Source organism: Notechis scutatus, chromosome 5 (assembly GCF_049901735.1).
Source record: "Notechis scutatus isolate UNSWTSFEM ecotype Mainland chromosome 5, rNotScu1.2, whole genome shotgun sequence".
Taxonomy (NCBI): domain Eukaryota; kingdom Metazoa; phylum Chordata; class Lepidosauria; order Squamata; family Elapidae; genus Notechis; species Notechis scutatus.
In genome coordinates this window covers 52,720,366-52,737,132 of record NC_142013.1, presented here as the reverse complement: position 1 = coordinate 52,737,132, position 16,767 = coordinate 52,720,366, and the positions used below count along the sequence as shown (strand labels likewise).

The 16,767-nt window shown below is 34.5% G+C and overlaps 1 protein-coding gene across 1 annotated transcript in view; it reads left to right on the top strand.

Moving 5' to 3' along the window:
• The first annotated feature begins 15,832 nt into the window (after window positions 1-15,832).
• The window catches only part of RUNX1 (RUNX family transcription factor 1), a 212,184-nt gene continuing 211,249 nt past the window's right edge, over window positions 15,833-16,767 (top strand). The window contains exons 1-2 of the mRNA XM_026664211.2: window positions 15,833-15,979; window positions 16,180-16,298. Coding sequence (XP_026519996.1) covers window positions 16,241-16,298 — 58 coding nt within the window. The 5' untranslated portion in view covers window positions 15,833-15,979; window positions 16,180-16,240. The remainder of the gene's footprint in view (window positions 15,980-16,179; window positions 16,299-16,767) is intronic.

Here is a 16,767-nt window from a genome sequence, read left to right as displayed (position 1 = left end):
CAGGTGATCTCTGAGAACTGGATATGATTAAACAAAAGAAAAAAAATCTTTAGCATTATGGGATAAATACAGAGTTGGTAGTTTGTATAGCTTCTAAGTTTAACTTTTTAAAAATCAAATGAACAATTTCTCAAGCAAAAATTGGTTAGTTTTGTTATACAAATTCATCTGAATAGCTATGTTTAATGACTTATCCCTTCTTGTTGAAATCATAACATGATTAAATTAATTTAGTCGTTAATTTCTGTAAGGAAGAAGTGAGGATGTCAAATAGTGCATGATTAAAAGCTACCCACACCTTCTCTAAACTATTATTATTCCAGAGAAGCCCTTGAATTGGTTCAAAAAATGTCCATAACTGGGAGTACCAGTTTGTAGCGCTTCGGGGCAGGCAGGAATCCGCGATCGTGCGCAGTTTCTGCCTGCGCTCCCCGCTGGAGTGACCTGAGCCAGCCGGCTTCAGGGCTAAGCCACCCCGTAGAGGTGGTTGAAGACAGGGGAGACCTGGCAGGGTCAAGGGGAATCGCACCTCTCCTCCCCAGCCGGCTAAACTCCCTTTTCTGAAGGCAGTAAGAGCGGCGGTCAGAAATGGCCGCCTCAAAGAAGCACTCAGCCGGAAAAGAAAGTGCAGGAGGAAGTTAAGAAGTGAAAGTTTTTGGCTGACCTGGACAAAAAGCAACAACTAAGGTACCCTGGAATTTAAATTTTGCAAAAGATACATCGTTCCCAAAGAAGACTCAGAAGCGGCGAATGAAAGTAAAAAGGGAAAGGTTTTTTTTCACTCTCCTTCCTAACGTTGACAGCGAATAGAAATGAATGAGAAATCGGAAAAACCCGCTTTGGCATCAAGGTAATTAAACTGGATAATTAAATGTCAAGGGGTTAAGGATTTCTGAATACTAAAAAAAAAAAAAAAATTTTTTTTTGCTGTAAGTGGGAAGGGAGAGGAAAAGAATAGGAGCAGGATTTGGAAGGAGGAGACTGCCTAGAACTTAAAAGAATCTGATTAAATACAAACAAGACTTCTAAAAGATACATTTTAACTGGAATTTTGTAACTAAATAGTAACCCCAGAAAGAGAAAGTGAAAAAAGAAGAAAGTGTCAAAAAAACAAACAGCTTGTGTGTATTTGGATTGTTTGGTGACTTTGGGACCTTTGGAAATTATATTTGAATGACTAAAAACATTTGGGTGGTTGTTTGAAAAAACTGTTTTTTACAATGGCATCACTTGTGGATGAACTGAAAATGGAATTTAAAAAATACAAAGAAGAGGAACAAGAAGGGAAGGGCTCTCTTGGCTCTCTTTTTCAATTCTTAGAAATGGCGATTTGTACCTATGAGAAACTGACTGTGTAACAAGAAGATTGGGACAAAGAAGAAGCCATCTTTAACGAACAAGTAACTTTACTTGGGGAAGAAAGGGGAAAGGAGGAAAAGAAAATGGAGACTTTAAGATCTAAAAAAACAACCAAAAAAGGAAAAAATAAGGTGAAAAGTGGATATAATCTTAGAAAGCAACAGAAAGGGGGAATACAGAAGAGAGAAATGGAGGTGGAGAGACAAGGGGGTAAAAAGGGCAGAGAGAAGAAGCAAGGGAGGAAGGAAGGGATGAGAAGCTTCAAATGTGTGGAGCAAGATGTAAAGAAACAGGACTTAGTTAGAGATAATGGGTAAAAACTTAATTGAAAAAGTGATTCTGCAAAGGTACATAAGATTGTATTGTTATATTTGTATTAGAAATAATGTTAGAAAATTGGAAACAACATGTGATTAAAAAGTGGGATAAAATACAGTGTAATTCAGTGAAACTTTTGTGAACAAAAGGAAGGAAATGGAATAAATGAGAAAATTGAATTAGGAAGGAATGGGAACATTTTAATGATACAATGTTTTAAAATATAAGTGAAGTGGGGGGGAAATAATTATGGAAAGTTTATAAGTGTTCCCATAGAAGTATGATACTTAACTGAAAAGTAATGTGTAAAATGTTTAAGATTTAAATGAATATTAATATTAATGATAGATTTGAATTGGTATGGATTGTTGTTTTAATTATATTATATATTTATAATTTTTTTTCTTTTTAAAATATAGTGTGTAACTTTAGAATGCACTAAGCAGAATCCAAATGGAAGTTATGTACTATACTAAGTGTTATAAATTTAGGGGAAGGAGATAAAGGCGTCATACTCCAATCAGTGTTTACATGAGAAATTTTGTTTAAGGAGAAAAGATATTAGACAGTCGGAAACAGGACAGACAAAGAATATAAGCATAATGATCTGAACTGAGATGAGATAAATAAAATAAAACTAAGAAAGTTAAAAGAGGGGAGAAGCTATATAGAAAATGTAGAATGGCAATAAGATATGGAATGGTATATAAAATGAGCATGAATTTGAATTTGTGTCTGTATGAAGAGATGTAACCCGGGATCAAGCTGCTTTCAGAAAAGATGTTTTATGTTTTTATGTTTTATGTTTTGTTTGTTTGTGTATTGTTTTTGAAAATCAATAAAATTTGTTTTAAAAAAAATGTCCATAACTAATCTGTTAAATCCTGATGTGGGCAGAATAATCTTAACCATCTGCCCCTACCTGCTTAGCTGTCTGCTTTTTTTCTTCTTAAAAATTGGCGAGAGAGAGAGAAAGAAATCCCGGAGGTTTGGGCACTATCCCTGTTATTTTTTCTTAGTCCAGCTTTATATTGAATAAACCCATCCAAATCTTTTTGCAGGGAAGAGCGTAGTAACGAAGGGAATTTGCAGGATTAGTGAGAGAAAAGTGTGCTCTAGTTAAGATATTTTAATGAAGTACCATATAAATCCTTTATTTGATAATAAATATGTCCATCTCAGTAATATCCCTCAGAGGGATCCTTTTTTTTCTTTTTTACAAAGGCTGCATATATGGGTCTGTGATTTAAGAAAAGCTACCTATATTCTCCACATTAATAATATGCTGCCTCTGACTTCTTCATTTGTTCTGACAGATTAAAATCTTTGGCAGTAGGCTCCCATTCTGGTTTAATGAGGGACTTCATTAATAAGATTCAGTCATGTAATTGAGAAGGAGAGTGAAAAATTTTGAAAAATCTCCAAGCTGCTTTAATGTAGGTTTTTTATTTCTTCTGTGTTACTAGAAATTGAGAGAAGCTAGATTCCAAAGTCTATAAATTATTAGCATCCTAACCTTTAATATCCTTCTATTATTAATCAGGGTTTTATTCTCGGAGAATTTTAAAGAAAAAAGAGAAGAAAGAAACATATTTTTAGTAAAACACTGTGGGAAGTTTAAATGGTTTTTCTGTCTAGTAAAAAACAGGATTTAGATGTAATGATGCTTAGACTAGATCCAGGGATCAATGGAATAATCCTGGAATGCTGAGAAAATCTTGCACAATGGGAAAGACACTCCAGGTGATTTTAGATGCCTGCAAAAAATTCCTCTAATCAGAGTCCTAATCAAACTCCTGCAATCCTGGACAAATATAATATCCCCTCACAGTGGCATGGTGGAAAGTGGGGTTGGTATAAAAAAGGGGCAATGGCACATTTTTTATTTACCACATTATTATTTTAATTCATTTTTATTTTTGTCCATTATGTTGATATGCATATAGTGGATGTTGTAACTGCTGTGTATTGCATACCTTGGAAGCTATCAAGACTCATTTGATCAATTTAGGTTCAATAAGTAAATAAATGGCTAAGTCTTTGATTGCATTGCCATGAGCACCATGTGGACATTTTAAACCTCTCCCCCTAGACATTAGTGTTTCTTCATCCCACTCCCCATAGAAAAGAACTATTGCTGCCTTTCCCACCCACCATCCATCCCCTCTACCCCTCAAGCAATATTTTTAATATATATGTATTACGTTTTATCAACAGGAATAAATGCAAAAAAGAGAAAACAGAAAAACATAGCAACATTCTATGTTTACTTTATTTATATTTGTCAGTCATTTGGAGTTTAAAAAAAGACCACTTATATCTGTGTGAAGCTGCCAGGCTATTAAACCATCATTCCACTTGAAAGTTAAGGAAGTGGAATAATTTCATGCCAACAAGAGATTTTTGCAATATTTTAAACCAGTGTTACCTGATACTGGTATGCATGTGTTACACAAAATGTAAACAAGTTGCAGAACCTAAAATTATTGGAAGAATATTTTCACACCACCATCTTTGTCCATTAAATCTTTGTCTAGATTTACCCAATTCAGTTCCTTAAAAAGCAGCCTATTGCTTTGTAATCCAGTAGAAGAGACAGAAGTAAGACAACTTTTGCCTATTTCACACCTGCTAAAACTTAAGCAGGTTTAGATAGACATAAAATGTATTTAAATGCATATTTTGGATCATATGGATGAACTAAATCTGTAAGCCACTGCACATAAATACTGGACTTATCTGTAAAAACAGTTGTCATTTATAAGTTGAACAATACAAGAAACATTACTAAAACTATTGCAACTTCCTAAAATAGTATTTTATTTGGATTTATTTTAGTAACTATGCCCTTAATTATTTTCAGACTCCATTATACTGATACTTATTATTTTTCTCTTATACAGATATACATATAGACAGATGTAATGCTTCTTTTATTCAATATCTTATTTGTATCTGATCTTAGGGCTATAATAAAGAGTTTTGAATCTGAAAAATTGAATTAAACCGAAAGTCATTTTTTAGCATTTTAGAGTGAAAAAAGCTATAGATAATTTTTAAATTCTTAAGCATTTCCAAATAATACTATTTTCCAGATTGCTCATATGTCCTAATATATGAAATAGGACAATACCCCACTTATTCAGTTTTCTCTTTTCAGTTCAGAAATCAATGATCTCTTTTACAATGTATAGTTATAGCCATTTTATTTAAAAACCAAGAGTCCAAAATAAATAAGCAGGGTTTTTTATATTGTTTTTTTTGCTCAAGTCTCTGAAAATGTATACAACAAAGTAGCTATACTGGCAGAAAATAGCAAGAAAAATATAATTACATGGATGTGCACTAAATTATGATAGTAATAAATTTACAGCACTGAACTGATATAAATAGAAAGAAAGAGAATGGACTGTATATCTCAAACTTTACTGTTCAAAGTCAATTGAAGGAGGAAATGAACCACTCCATTGATGCCACAGGATGTAAATGCACAGATTAAAGAAGCTGCTTGTTGTCTTTCATGTAGAGATTTATGAAGTTTAATATATGTTACAGTTTTAAAAGAATTGCCATTATCATACCAGAGGCAAGTCCCCATTTCACATGTTGCTGAGGAAATGGAGGAAGCCAAAGGATAACCACTTAGTCAAGAGCCCTAAGGAAAAGACATATTTTGTATTTCCAGCAGAGTTACCATTTTGTTGCTGGAGAAATTATCCACAACCTGGTCCTTCAGATCTTCTTATCAAATACCTATTGCCACTGTAATTGAGTTTATCTACCTCACTGCTGCTCATGCTTCTTCTCTTTCCTTGCAGCTTAATAGACTTCTGCAGAGAGCTATTTCTTCACATAACGTGTCCTAAGTGTAATAATTTGACTCAACTAAGAACTTCAATAGAACATCACAGGGTAAACCACATGATTTTGATTTTGAGTTAAGTTATGGAAATTGTTTAGGTTCACCTGGCTATTTGGGGTCATATCATTCTGACACTGTATAGCAAAAGCAAGCTGTGAAATCATAAGCACAGGTGCGGTCATATGATTTTTCCATTTTCACTTAACAACTGATTTCTTGGCTCCAATTTTGGTTGCTAAAGGAGGATTAACTCTATGAAGTTGTCAATGCAGTTGATTTTAACGCATTACAGTTGTTATTTGGCAAGGTATTTTAACTTGTTTCACTCTAGTCTCCATCTGCATAAGAATTTTGTTCTTTCCCAAATCTTCCACTCTATTCCTCATCCCAGTTAAAATCCTATGTAGATTTAGCCATTCTGTTTTAACTCATGATGTGAGTTGTAACTCCTGAATGGTTATGCCTTTTAATAAACCGTATTAGCCTGTATCATGCCCCTGGTGGAGACTGACTCTGAGGAAGAGGAGGATCAGCCAACAGGGAGTGGAAGTGTGGCTCCAGAGGTGGTGGAGGAGGCTGGGGAAGAGCAGAGGCTGGGTGAGCAGTCAGAGGAGGACCCAGGTCCATCCCCTATCCATCCTAGGGAGGAGAGGATCAGGGTAAAACGTAGTCTACTTGGGAGGAGAGGGCCATGATCCTCTTCATGGGTTGCAGGTGTAAGATTTGCATAAGAGTTTGGACCTGCATACTAACAGACGCTGGAGACAAATTAGTGTTTTATTCCTAAAGAAGGTTTATCTTGGTTGGTGTTCTTCCAACGGACTGTACCTGGTTGTCTTCCTGAAGTTGGCAATTATCTATCCTGGTCTGTCATGGAACTTTATTCAGTGCAGTTTGCTTTTGGTTTTTGCTTCATTATTGGCTCTTTGAATTTGAACTGTGTTTCTTTCCTTTGAAATGTTATTTTGAAAATAGTTTACTCCTCCATTGTGAACAATTAAACAGTGAAGCCAAATTGAAGGCATTGAAGGACTTTTAGTTATGTTTTGAGTTTTGTTATATTTCTAATATACTCTGGGTCATCACAGCCTGGAAACATACTACCAAGCAGATGCCTTCTGATTTTTGGCTATTATAGACTAACACAACTCTCCTCTTGCAGCATTTGCTTAAAGATGGGAAGCACATCTTTTAAACTATGAGTTATTCTTATTGGAATATTATAACTGTTTTAGTGAAGTATTGAATGTTCCTCCAGTTTTTCTGAACTACAGTTTTCATTCTCTCTTACCATAGACCATTCTGCCCTGGAATTATTTAAGCAATATCTGGTCTACAGAACTGTACTAGAGAGAGAGAGAGAGAATTCTGCCTCATCACCAATTCCAAACATGTTTCAGTTTGAGTGCAGTTACTTTTTGAAAGGCAGAAGACCACAATTTTTTCCTTTACTTGTAGGCAGTAAGCCATTGCAGTATTGTGAGAAATAACTATTCAAATTATAATAAAATTACTTATTTTCATTCCTATAGAAAACCTACCTTCCCTAACATTCAAAGTTTATTCTGTTAGTTTATACAAATCAGTAATTTCTTGTGATGGAAATATTTCCATATAGATGTAGCAAAAACAAAACAAAACACAGAAGACCAAACACATCACTAACTATCCTGTTCTTTAGTTCTAAACAAGCTGTCTATAATCAGGAAGGTTGACCCAGAATGCCGGGGCAAGACATAAAAGCATTATATTTTCATTGGCAAATGTTCTTTGTGACTGAATTCCCATTTAGCCTAAACAAAGTCACGCACAAGATGCTACAGAACATTCAGACTAAAGACAATTTCTTTTTTTAAAAAATATAGTGATCTTCATCCTCAATGGAAAAAAGCCATCAGCAAGCTTGGGAATAATTATTAGCAGAGCCAGTCATTCATTTTCAAAGGCTGCCCTTCTGCCAACTACAGCTGTTGGCTAACTCAGTGGCTGAGACAGAGAAAGCAGAGTACGTCTACCCCCAGTGGTTTGTTTTTATTTTATTGTTTTTATTTCCACTGATTCAGATGCTGTTTATTTTTATTGCTAGTGGGCCAGATAGTTTATTCAATTCTCACTGTCTCAGGTCAGACACAACAACTAAGTCTTCAACATTTGGTTTTGTGGATTGAATACAAAGACTACGTAGACACATTTTCCCTTTCCCTTTATCTTAATGCAGTGGTTCTCTTTTTAAAACTTGTAAGCAGTGGTTTAAACTCGGAATGCAATCTGGTTTATACATCAGGATAATCATTTAACACATCATTTAAGTGCATGAGAAGTAAAATGCAGAAGAAATAAATATTAGGCCACAAATAAATCCTTAAATTTCTGGGACATCAGAAAAGTTAGACATGAACTCCTACACTTTGGAATTGCATGTAGCTGTTGTCCAAATTATGTAACAAGATTTGATAATAAAGTCTCTCCTTTGATTCTTCTATGCTATTACCACTTCTTGCAGATGAGTACAACAATAATCTTAGGTACTTCAGAGGTGAGACAGAACATAATCTTCCAAAATATAACCCCTAATAATTGTGTTAAAGAAAAATGAAGGGTGAGAGTGAGAAAATTTTATTCAATATTTAATATAAGAAGTAAAAACTCTGAGGAGTTTTTTTAAAAAAGATATGAAAAATATCCATGCACACTGACAAAGTCTAAAACAAGGTAAATCTATTTTATAAAAGATTGTGGATAATGAGCATTTATTGAAAAGGGGTTTTCTGAGAAACTCAAATACAGAATGGAAGTTTTAATTTAGCATGCTGTTTTTAATCATTGGAATCTAATTGTTACATTAGAATATTTAAAACATATGCCACTTTTTGTGGTATAAAAAATGATAGGGACCAGGAAAATATGAATTGGCATGGAAATGTAATTAGTAGTTTTATTTATTTATTTATTTTATTTATTTGATTTGCCAATTGTTTACAAGATAATAAGTATAAGTGTATACATAGTTGTGAATACATGAAATGGGTACATATAAGAAAAATAAAAGAATAAGAGAAACAATAGGACAGGGACGGTAGGCACGATGGTGCGCTTATGCACGCCCCCTACAGACCTCTTAGGAAAGGGGTGAGGTCAATAGTAGACAGTCTAAGGTTAAAGTTTTTGGGGTTTGGGGAAGAGACTACAGAGTCGGGTAGAGTATTCCAGTGGCTCTCATTCTTTACCCATCAAATTCAAGATCTGCTGATGTGATAATATTTGCATTAGAGTGAGATATGCAAATATTAGCAAATTGAATACTCGTTATCATCCATACATAGAAATAATTAACATGGAATTTATTTATTTAAGTCTCTAAAAACCTTTCACAACCTGATGTTCTCAGAAAACATTAGATTATGACCCTCCATTCTATTTAGATGGTAATCACAAAACATATAGTTCAATAGGTACAGTGGATACCTAGCTGGAAAAGAGTGTCTTCAATAAGATAATCTAATCCAGGGGTCTCCAACCTTGGCAACTTTAAGCCTGGTGGACTTCAACTCCCAGAATTCCCCAGCCAGCTTTGCTGCTGTGGAATTCTGGGAGTTGAAGTCCACCAGGCTTAAAGTTGTCAAGGTTGGAGACCCCTGATCTAATCCAATGAACCTGTCATTGAAAAGAACAACTATACTAATTTTGATGATTCAGTATAGAATACCTGAGAAACTTCCTTTCCTTTCCTCTTGGCCTTGCCTCTTTCCCCTTTTCCATTCCTTCCCTTCCCTTCCTTTGGCCTACTCTGTTTTTTTTCTTTTCACTTTTTTCACTTGCTTAGACTGACATAACTTTTGAACTTAAGATACTTCTTAGAATACAAAGAATTATTATATGAAAGTAAACTATTACATTTTTAAACCAAATGGTCTTGCATTTAGTGTTATCAAGACATAATTAATGAAGTTCATTTCCAGCTAATGAACCCAGTTTTAAAAAATTCATTATTTCTAGAATAATAGTGGTAAAATGATTCTTCAGAATCAATAGATTTCTGAATAAATGCATTAACAACCAGAGAAAGAAGGAAAATATAACATAACCACAATTCATATTATTCAGTGTGGCTTTAGGCTTCAATTATATATACACGCTTTTATGGAATTACGTCTCCTGAAGTCAGCAGCATATTTCTGTAAATATTTATTTACTTATTTATTTAACTAAATTATTTATAGATTGTGCATCTCCCTACAGTGATTCTGGGGGCCATAAAAGTTATAAAGAACAATTTTAAAATGACTGTACTTTATTTTATCTTTTTAAAAAAAGCTATTATAATGTTGGTCCTTGAAGATTAACCCTGTGCAAAACTGTCAGTGGCATTTCATTCTGATAAACATTTTGAATAAATCATCACTAATACGTTGCTTCATGATCTCTGTTTTTGATTTGCCTGTTCAGATTGCCTTCTCCAGCAGCTCCAATAGTTGAGTTTGTATGCCTTTGCTGCCTGTTTTTAAAGAAGCCTGTGCTACAGCTTCCAATAAATGACTAGATACTATAAATGGATATTTCTGTATCTTTGCAGAAATAAGAATGCATATTCTTAACTTGTCTACTTAATGGAGGTGTGGAAGAGCCTTTGAGGCAATATAGAGCAATTCAAATGAGGAGAATTACATCTCACAGCATTGATTAAAGGTATCTTGATGTTATAAAACACCTTGCTGGGGGTAAAGCTCAGATGCCCTGAACTAATGATAACAATATAGCTAGAAGGATTTTTCTTTTATTGTGGTGCATTTCACATTGCTTTGGAAATTATCTTAACATTCTAAGCTATAGCCATATTAATATGGAATGTGGGGCCAAAGACATTTTGAAACAAAGGAACAGATTCAGTGCCATGTGCAGGAAGACAGTAAAACTAGTTTGAAGAAAAGGGAGGTATGCAATTTCCTCTCTTATGACAGGAAAAGGACCAACAGATTGCCTCCTTGAAGCAGGTGCCTTGATCAGCCTTATGGTAAGGTGGTCTAAATGAATTCATATCAGATAAGACTATTAATAAATATTCATTTTGATTACTTTTGATGTTGGAGGTTATATTCTTCTGAAACCTAATTGCTCTGGAGCACCGAGATGGTGGTTAGTTGCTATGATTTTGTCCTACTTGCAGTCTTTCTCTAGATGGAAATTTAATACTGGATTATCCCAAATATGCTTTTTTCTAAAGGCAATTGGACTTTTTTTGTCTTGAAGATGTTTCGCTTCTCATCCAAGAAGCTTCTTCAGTTCTGACTGAATTGAGAACTGAAGAACTGAGAATTGCCAGAAGCTTCTTGGCTAAGAAGCAAAACATCTTCAAAGAAAGATAAAGAAAATCCAGTTGTTTTTTGAAAAAAGCACCTTTGGGACAACCATAACCGGGATGACTGAGACTCTCCATAGACATTAATGCTAGACTAGATAAATCTGGGTCTTCTCCAGCAAACTTTATATATATATATATATATATATATATATATATATATATTATTATAATCTTGAGACTTTGTTTTAAAAGGCTCTTTAAGGTTTTTTCATTATTTATGCACAATAGCAGCCAAGGACTTGACAGATTATGGGAAAAATTGCATGAGACATGTCAAAAAAATTCAAGAATGGCTTGCATCATCTCCAGGAGTATGGAGAAAAAAGCAGCCCAACTGTTGCTCTGCACGTAGTATAGTTACACTTTGGCATATGACTAAGTTGAAAAGTATTACAGTAGAAATGTCTCCAGTTCAACATATATTCAGTTATTTTTATCTAGATCCAAAGCTGGTAGGATTGGAAAGGATCCTGCTGCCTGTTATTTCATTTATTTGATCATTGATTCTCCTTAGTTTTTTGATAACTTTAACCTTCATATTACTAATATATTTCTTTATAAAGTTGGTAGGTTACTTGATGCATTTTAAGACAACCAAAATTTTTATAGCTACCCATCTCACAAAACATATGGCTCTGGCTGGCATGCAACAAAATTAAAACAATTAAGAAATACCTAAGAAAATTATTATCATTATTATTTAAAAAAACATTAAACACTATAAAAACAAAGCTAAAACAAGAAGCAATAGATGAAGGGATGTTAATAATGGTAATGGAGCCACCACGATAGTTTGTCATTCCCCAATGGTCCCCAGACCTGCTGGCATAATCAAGTCCTGAAGGACTTTCAGAAGTAATAGATAGGGAGGATCCCTCAGCTGTAACAGACAGAAGCAAAAAAAAAAATCACCCTTTTGGAGTTCTTGTATCTGATAACAAGGTGGATTTCATTTCATGATGCTGCAATACACATTTAACAATTTGTTCTCCTGATGGTGCCCTTACCTATGGTGTTCTGGATATTCCCAAACTGAAGTATTTAAGGCTTTTGGTTTTTAAAACAATATACAGAGAGTCAATTACAGTGATATACAATATCTGAAGATATATGCCATGCACTGCCGCTGTCATGTTCTTTCATGTATGTGGCATCAATGTGAATGTCACACCCACACATTCATATCACATTGCACCAACTAAAATATGACTTTTGTTGTTTTAGATTTAACATTTTAGGTAAGTTCATCCAATTATGGTTTGTCCAATCAACCATGATTCAACAACCATGATGCATGAACTACACTGGCTTGCAGTAGGCTTGTGGGTGCAATTCAAAATGCTAGTTGTTACCCTTAAAGTCTTACATGGCATGGGGTAATATTACTTTTGACCAATAGTTTTTGCTTGTCCTACCAGATCTGATTAAGTGGTTTTGCTCTACCTCCTTTCTGTGAGGCAATGTCACCTGATAAGGTCTAGTAATCAGACTTTTTAGGTCATGGTACATCTACCATAAAGATCTAGTTCTTCCCCAATATATTATAAGGACTTACTTTTTCCTCAGATTTTGAGGCCAGGCTGTTAATTTGGGAAATGTGCTTTATCTTTAAATGAGAAGGTCAACCTGAATTTGTGTTGTTAATGTTTTTTTATTTTACAAAAATAAAGATGTATTTATTTTATGTTCATTACTACATTGGATAAATGAACAGCCTTATAAATTTGAAGGATCATCATCATCATCTGGATACTTCCAAGCCATGAATAAGATTGGAGCTGGGTTCTGATATTCAATAATATTTTAAAAAAACCAGTCCTTGGGGTGTGCCAAAGACCAAGTATATGTAAAGCAGCTTTTGGCATTCTGTCTAATGTATGAGAAATGACAGGAACGTTTAGAATGATAAATATTCAGAATAATAGTTTGGGGAGGAATAAATCAATCCCTCATTCCATTTATTCTGCTCACTAGGTCTCTGTAATAGTATATTGGTAGCAGCTGCTTCTACTACTGTTGACTCATAATGGGGGAAAAACCAACGAACAAACCTGTTTCTTCAAAGTTGAAGTTATCAAATAAGTGTAATAATTGGGAACTTTTTTAGTGAAATAAGGTCTGTGGTGGTATAAACACTTTTTAAGACATATGAACACAAAATCTTGAAATTATTTGGTCTGAGATTTCAGTTATTTGTACAGCCTAAACTTTAAATAATTGAAAACAGAGATGGCCCCTAGGGACATATGAAAGATTGTCATATTAGCTACTTTTGAACTATGGCTTAGGTTTATAATTGGAGAAAAAAGGAACAAAATGAGATGTTGAACTGGAAATGCACATCTGTGAAAGTGCAAGAAAAAGATATGTTTCATAGCCTCAAACTAGAAATGTTTTCTATAATATTCTCATTTAGAATTGTCTCTTCCAACAAAAATATGGTGGAGTCATGGTCAGGCAATTCAGATTTTGTCAGGGGTTGTAACTCCTTCCTTCCTTTTCTCCCTGGCTAATAGAATATTATTGAGGAAATAGGGCAGGCATTTGCAGCAATGTTTGCTAAAAAATAATTCTGGAAAGCTATTTTGAATATTTGCTTGTGAATAAGTCACAACAACAAAATTCTATATGCTTCCATGGAAGTTCAGTTTTAGCCGTGGAAACCACAAAATGTGGGAGGTGGGAAACAGTATGCAGCTCATGGGACAGAAGTTGACCTCTCCTGCCAATCATAGAAATTAGCAAAAATTTCTCTGCCACTAACAATGAGATAGATTTGCAAGTTAATTCTTCAAAATTATATAGGCAAAGTATGATATTGCTAAAATAATAGGTACAGTCTTGAGTAGGTGTTGTTGTTGTTTTATTAAAGTTGAGCTTCATTTATTGTTTCTGCTTCAGTACTACTTATTAAAAAATATATCATCCAGATCTGCCTCCTCATTAATGAGCATTCAGTGATTCTAGTATGACTGAGACAGGCACCTAAAAATCTATCACTAATATTTATTATTAATGAGCTGGGCTCATGGCAGAGTTAAATTTGCAGAAGCCACAAAAATTCACTTCTTAAAAAAAAGAAAATAGCTGCAACTCTTTGAAACAGAATGAATTCCTAACTGCAATACTTTGTAGACATAACATCAGGAAAATCTCCAAGAGATTACTATCAAGCAAATACTGAGATCTATAGTATATAGAAACCATACTCTGATTTAGATCCAAAATACCCTTAATTATACTGATCTGTTCATAGGGAACTTAATTTGTGTTTTTACACACACACACACCACATGCCCATTTCTCTTTCCTTGAATGGAAAAGAAAAATAATAATTATAACCTGCATCATATGCTGAGCCACCTAAAATAATACAGGTACTTGATTGTTATAGAGACTATGAAATCCTTGGCCAATCAGATGAGGAACTTTCAGTACTGATATTGTATTTCCTTGAAACAACAACCAATCCATGGTTTTCAAGCAGCAGCAGCAGCAGCTCAAACAAAGAGAATATTAAGCAGAACAAAAGATGAGGTGGAAATATAATTATCTGTTGTGGAGCTCAGTACTAGGTAAAGGCATTCAGTGCTGGAAGACCAATACATAAAAGTGAAATAACCTTGAGAAACATTTCAATGACTGCATCTTTTTGATCAGCTGATGTCTTTTCTGGAGACACAATCAGAAAGTCCCATAAGAAAAATTATAGGGCTACCACATCTGGTTGGAAAAAAAATGGGTGATTGCTAGATGGCAGCAAAGAAAGATGGATTTATTTTTATTTATTTATTTAATCAACTCATATGGATGCCAAACATGCAAAATGTGACTCCAGTGGATAACTCAATTTTTGCAGCCTATCTTCTATGGTAACCCTAGATTAACAATCCCCTTTCTTTTAAACCGGAGACAGCATGCTCATCTGGAACTAAATCTCAAATGAGCAATATTTTGACATTCACAGATTGTGACTGTATTTGGCAAATGTTAAATCGGCTAAAATATTCACAAGAGTAAGGGAAATCTTTTAGATTTCATACTGAATTAGTGAAAGGGCATACAGAATAATGATTAAATAAGTTAAAAGATGGCATGACAATCACTTCTTTGTTTATTAATGGTGCCTTTTCTTCTTTACTATTTGTAATTGGTGTTCAAACCACAGAGAGTGGCATAAACTACCACAAGAAAGATTTGTATTAGAAAACCAAATTCTTTGATCGGTATCTTCTTCTGAATAAGATGAAAATAAATTCTGCCAGGTTATAGAGGGCTCACTTAATATTTGATCTGGCCCAATAAAAAGCACAGTGTAGTGAGATTGATTATAATAAATAACATATTTATTTGGCACTTAAGCGTCCAAAGATACGTGTGCATATATGATTACAGTACTGCTTACAAATTAACATTTCAAGGCTATGCCAGTCTTTGATTTATCAAGATTCATTTGTTTTTAAACTCTTTTTATAAAGGTGCACTTGAACAATCTACTTTATCTTCTTTTGATTTTGCACTGCGGAAAGAAAAAAACTGTTCCTCACCTGCTTAGTTTTTTCGAAAAGTGATCCTCAAGTTAGAGGATGCCCTAAACATCCTCTTTCAGCAAAAGACTAATAGCAAGGCTTAAATTACTATTGAATAAGCAGCAATAAAATATCTATGAAAATAACTAGTAGTTCCAGAAACCACAAGCAACAAGGCAGAGTTGTCCTTAATCAGCAAAGAACATTTGTGGAGCTAGCGCTGTGAGTCAGGCACAGTCTCTTTCTGTCTCCTCTGAATCTAAGGGAGGGCAGGTGGTGTGGGAAGTGTGTGGCTCAGAATATTGTGTGTGTCTGTGTTAGGTTGACATCATTGAAACCATGTGATTTTCAAAGACCAATTGCAGCAGGCTCTGGAAAGGGGAACAGTTAAATTTGTAATATTGGTTGTGTGAAACACTTCTTTGGGCCTCATAAACAACCACAGAACCACAAGTTGGGTACAGAGGCAGTCACACAACAGTGGGTCCGGGATATTGGTCAGCAGGCAGGGCGAATCATTTTGACTGCAAACCACAAGAGTTTCATAGAGTGGTAAGCATCATGAAACCACAAGTGATCTGCTATTTCTTTCTCCCTTTCTTTCTCTGACTCTTTTTTTTTTCTTACAAAACAGTTTCAGGGTTTGTGTGAAAGAAACTGAATTTATGTGCTTTGCAGACAAAAAGATGCAAAGTGCATTGACAGACAAGAAGTTGCTTATAATGGCCATTCTTGATTTTTTACTTCCTAAGGTGAAGGAAATCATATACCAGTCTCTTATAAAAGAGAGAATAAGTTTTTAAAGAGGAAACCATGGCTTCAAACAGCATATTTGAGTCATTTCCTTCTTACCAACAGTGCTTCGTGCGAGGTAAGTGTCACTCAAACTTTTAAATATATTTTTGACTCATACATCTTTAAGAAAATGCATGTTTGCACTTTTCAGAAGCTCTTAGTAGTGCATTTTCGCATGATTATCTTTTTCGATTTTAACACAATCTGAAATTGTAAATGGTTTAACATCTTGCTGCTCCTATTGAGCAACTTTATTGGAGAATTTGTTTCAGTTCAAGTTACCAGCACAAAGTAATCACTGTCCTGTTTTGTAAATGTGGCTTTTATAAATCATAGAAACTGCATGCAACAGCAGAAGCACAAAAGCAGGAGAGGAGTGTTTAGCAGTTCTGGCAGAGTCTGGGTTTGGAACAGCTGCCATTAAAATTGCCAAAATAGATTTATTTTAAGCATTGTTGATAAACACTAATATAACCCTGAGTAAAGAGTAAAACTGAGTGTCAAGCTGGTTGTGTATGCTGTTTTTTCTATTTAATGCATCGGTC